The 2491-nt window shown below is 36.5% G+C and overlaps 1 protein-coding gene across 1 annotated transcript; it reads left to right on the top strand.

Moving 5' to 3' along the window:
* Window positions 1-1025: 1025 nt before the first annotated feature.
* LOC131856554 (uncharacterized) lies at window positions 1026-2278 on the top strand. Its single transcript, XM_059208387.1, has 2 exons — window positions 1026-1197; window positions 1395-2278. The coding sequence occupies exons 1-2, from the start codon at window positions 1026-1028 to the stop codon at window positions 2276-2278; spliced, it is 1056 nt and encodes a 351-aa protein (XP_059064370.1).
* Window positions 2279-2491: the final 213 nt, after the last annotated feature.

The raw sequence follows: 2491 nt of genomic DNA, 5'->3' as shown, positions 1-2491 counted from the left end.
TGATCTCCTTTTGAATTGGAAACCCATGGCCTCTAACTCGTCCAAGCCATTTTCGAAACATGGATCAGACTTCCTCACACGATTGCATATTGATGGCTTAGAATAATTTATACTGCTTTCACAAAAATTGCGATATTCTCATCTTTTGTAGAGAGCTTCTCTCCTATTTTTGACAAAAAATACTATGACCATTTCTAAGACCTTTTTGGCTTTCTCACAAATTGAAGGCTTCACCTTTTTCAAAGATGATTTCAAACTTTATTGCACTGGCTGGATCTTCTCAACATCAATGCGATCTTTCCATACCTTGGTGATCTCCTCTTATCCTAACAGTCTCTTTGTTTGTTTGGGTTGCAACTTGTCTGGCTTCACCTTCTTTTCAGACATGAGGTTATTCAAAATATCTATTCCTTCTCTGGTTGACATGCAAATGTCAATTTGACTAGAGTCTTCTCAATGGAGGGTGAACTTCACCTTTGGATGGTGGCTTCTGAATTGACAAGATTGAGCTAATTGAATGAAAATACTTTGCCCATGCAAGTTGGAAAGATTGCAATATCAAAAAAAAAATCACATAAATGGCTTGTGATCTTCACTGATCTCATGGTGGCTTCCCTTCTCGAAACTAGGGGATTTTCTTATAGTTGAACTCAGTAGCGATCTCTTTAGAGATGGTGATAGCTCTTCAACCTTCTCAATCTTCTAAACTTAAAATCTCTATTGATATCTCTATAGATTTAGATTTAATAAAAATAATTTCTCGAACATGACTTTGATACCAATTGAAAAATTTAACAGCTATATATAGAACACTTATTTTTATCTCTATACGAAACTGCAGAGACAATTGTTTTCATGCAACTATTCATGCAAAATGTTAAAATTAGTATACCAACAACAACTTACACATATCTTTTTCACACTGCTTAGGATTTTTTTTAAAGTCTTTTTCTATGTTTTTATTAAACTTTTGCCATTTAAAATTTAAAAAACAAATTTGTTTGGGTTTCAGGCTCCTCTCCGAAATGAAACAGCTGGAGATTTGCGGAACTCTTTTAGAAGAGTATCCAGATTTCTTAGGAATATTAACTCACGTGGAAAAGGAAGTCGACGAGGTTCAACGCAAGTCAAAAATGAATTCATTGATGGTGAAGACATATAGAAGACTTTCAGGCTCCCTCACTTTGAATTCTCCCAGTAGTCAACTTTCAAGGCCCCATTGAATGGTGGCCGAAAGTCTGCTACTGTTAAGGCCCCATTGAGCTTGCTTGAAGATCTAGTAAGTAGCGAGCAAGAAAACATAGAAAGAATTATACTTAACGGAAATTATTGTCCAAACCTTCAATCCTTGGAACTTTATTCCGTGGGAAATCTTATTCAAGTGCAATTTACAGGAGTTGAAACATTAAATTATCTTAATATTAGCAAGTGTGGATATCTCAAAATTTTGTCAGTGGCATCTGATCTTATAGAGCTTGAAGAATTGAGCATTAGTGGATGCCCTATGCTCGAGGAGCCAGATGTTGGCCATCTGAGCTGCCTGAAAAAGATAAGAATCGCAGATTGTAATATGAATAGTGTACCAGTAATGTCCAGTTTTATGATGCTCGTAGAGATGAATGTTAGTAGATGTCCAAACCTTCATGAGTTATGTCTTGCAGATCTGAGTTGGCTGAAAAAACTTATAGTTCACCACTGTGATCATTTGAAAAGTGTAACAGGACAATCTCATCTCCTAAATCTTGTAGAAGTTAGCGTTTCTTGGTGTTGGATGCTACTGCTGGACCCGTGCTTGGCGGGTTTGAATCGTCTCAAGAGCATAACACTTGATAGGTCTGTCAAGATGAAATGTTTGGAGCTGAACGATTGTAAAGATCCGGAAACAGTATCAGGAATATCTTTCGAAATGATTCGAGGGGTGAACATTTGTGGTTGTCCAGAGCTTAAGAATTTTCCAGTTATTTGCGGTCCAAATCACATGGAGCGGATTATATTTAATGGATATCGGAAGCTCAATTACCTCACTTTGACTGATTGTAGAATTTTGAAGAGTATATACGGTAACTTTGATCTGGTTGGATTATCCATATCGGACTGTCCAATGCTTCAAGAGCTGCCATCTCTGGGGCGTGTAATTTACCTTGAAGAGATTCGCATTCTCAAGTGTAGGAACCTGAAAACCATGATTTTGCCAAGAAGTCTGAAGCGTCTTGAGTTAAAATGCTTGCAGGGAACTCAAAAATATACCTGCAATATCTACTCTTATGCAGTTGTGTAGATTTGAAAAACAAAGTGCCTCTCCTCTAAAACCAGCTGATACAAATGAGTTGAACAGCAGAAAGAAGAAAAAAACAGTTATATAAAATAGTTCATAAATTACACTACTCAAAACCTCATAAAGAATTATGATCCAAAGATATACAATGCTATTCAGATCCAGAAAAAAAACTGCTCTGTTTTCAAAACAGAGTTTTCTGTTATTGCAGCTTCA

The sequence above is a fragment of the Cryptomeria japonica genome, chromosome 7 (assembly GCF_030272615.1).
Source record: "Cryptomeria japonica chromosome 7, Sugi_1.0, whole genome shotgun sequence".
NCBI classification, from domain to species: Eukaryota; Viridiplantae; Streptophyta; class Pinopsida; order Cupressales; family Cupressaceae; genus Cryptomeria; species Cryptomeria japonica.
This window is presented reverse-complemented; position numbering and strand designations above follow the sequence as displayed.

Bases quoted from the DNA above. Each gene is read 5' to 3' on its own strand.
- LOC131856554 (XM_059208387.1), top strand. From the start codon at position 1,026: ATGAAACAGCTGGAGATTTGCGGAACTCTTTTAGAAGAGTATCCAGAT. The intron at 1,198-1,394 runs GTAGTCAACTTT...TGCAATTTACAG, and splicing joins CCTCACTTTGAATTCTCCCA to GAGTTGAAACATTAAATTAT.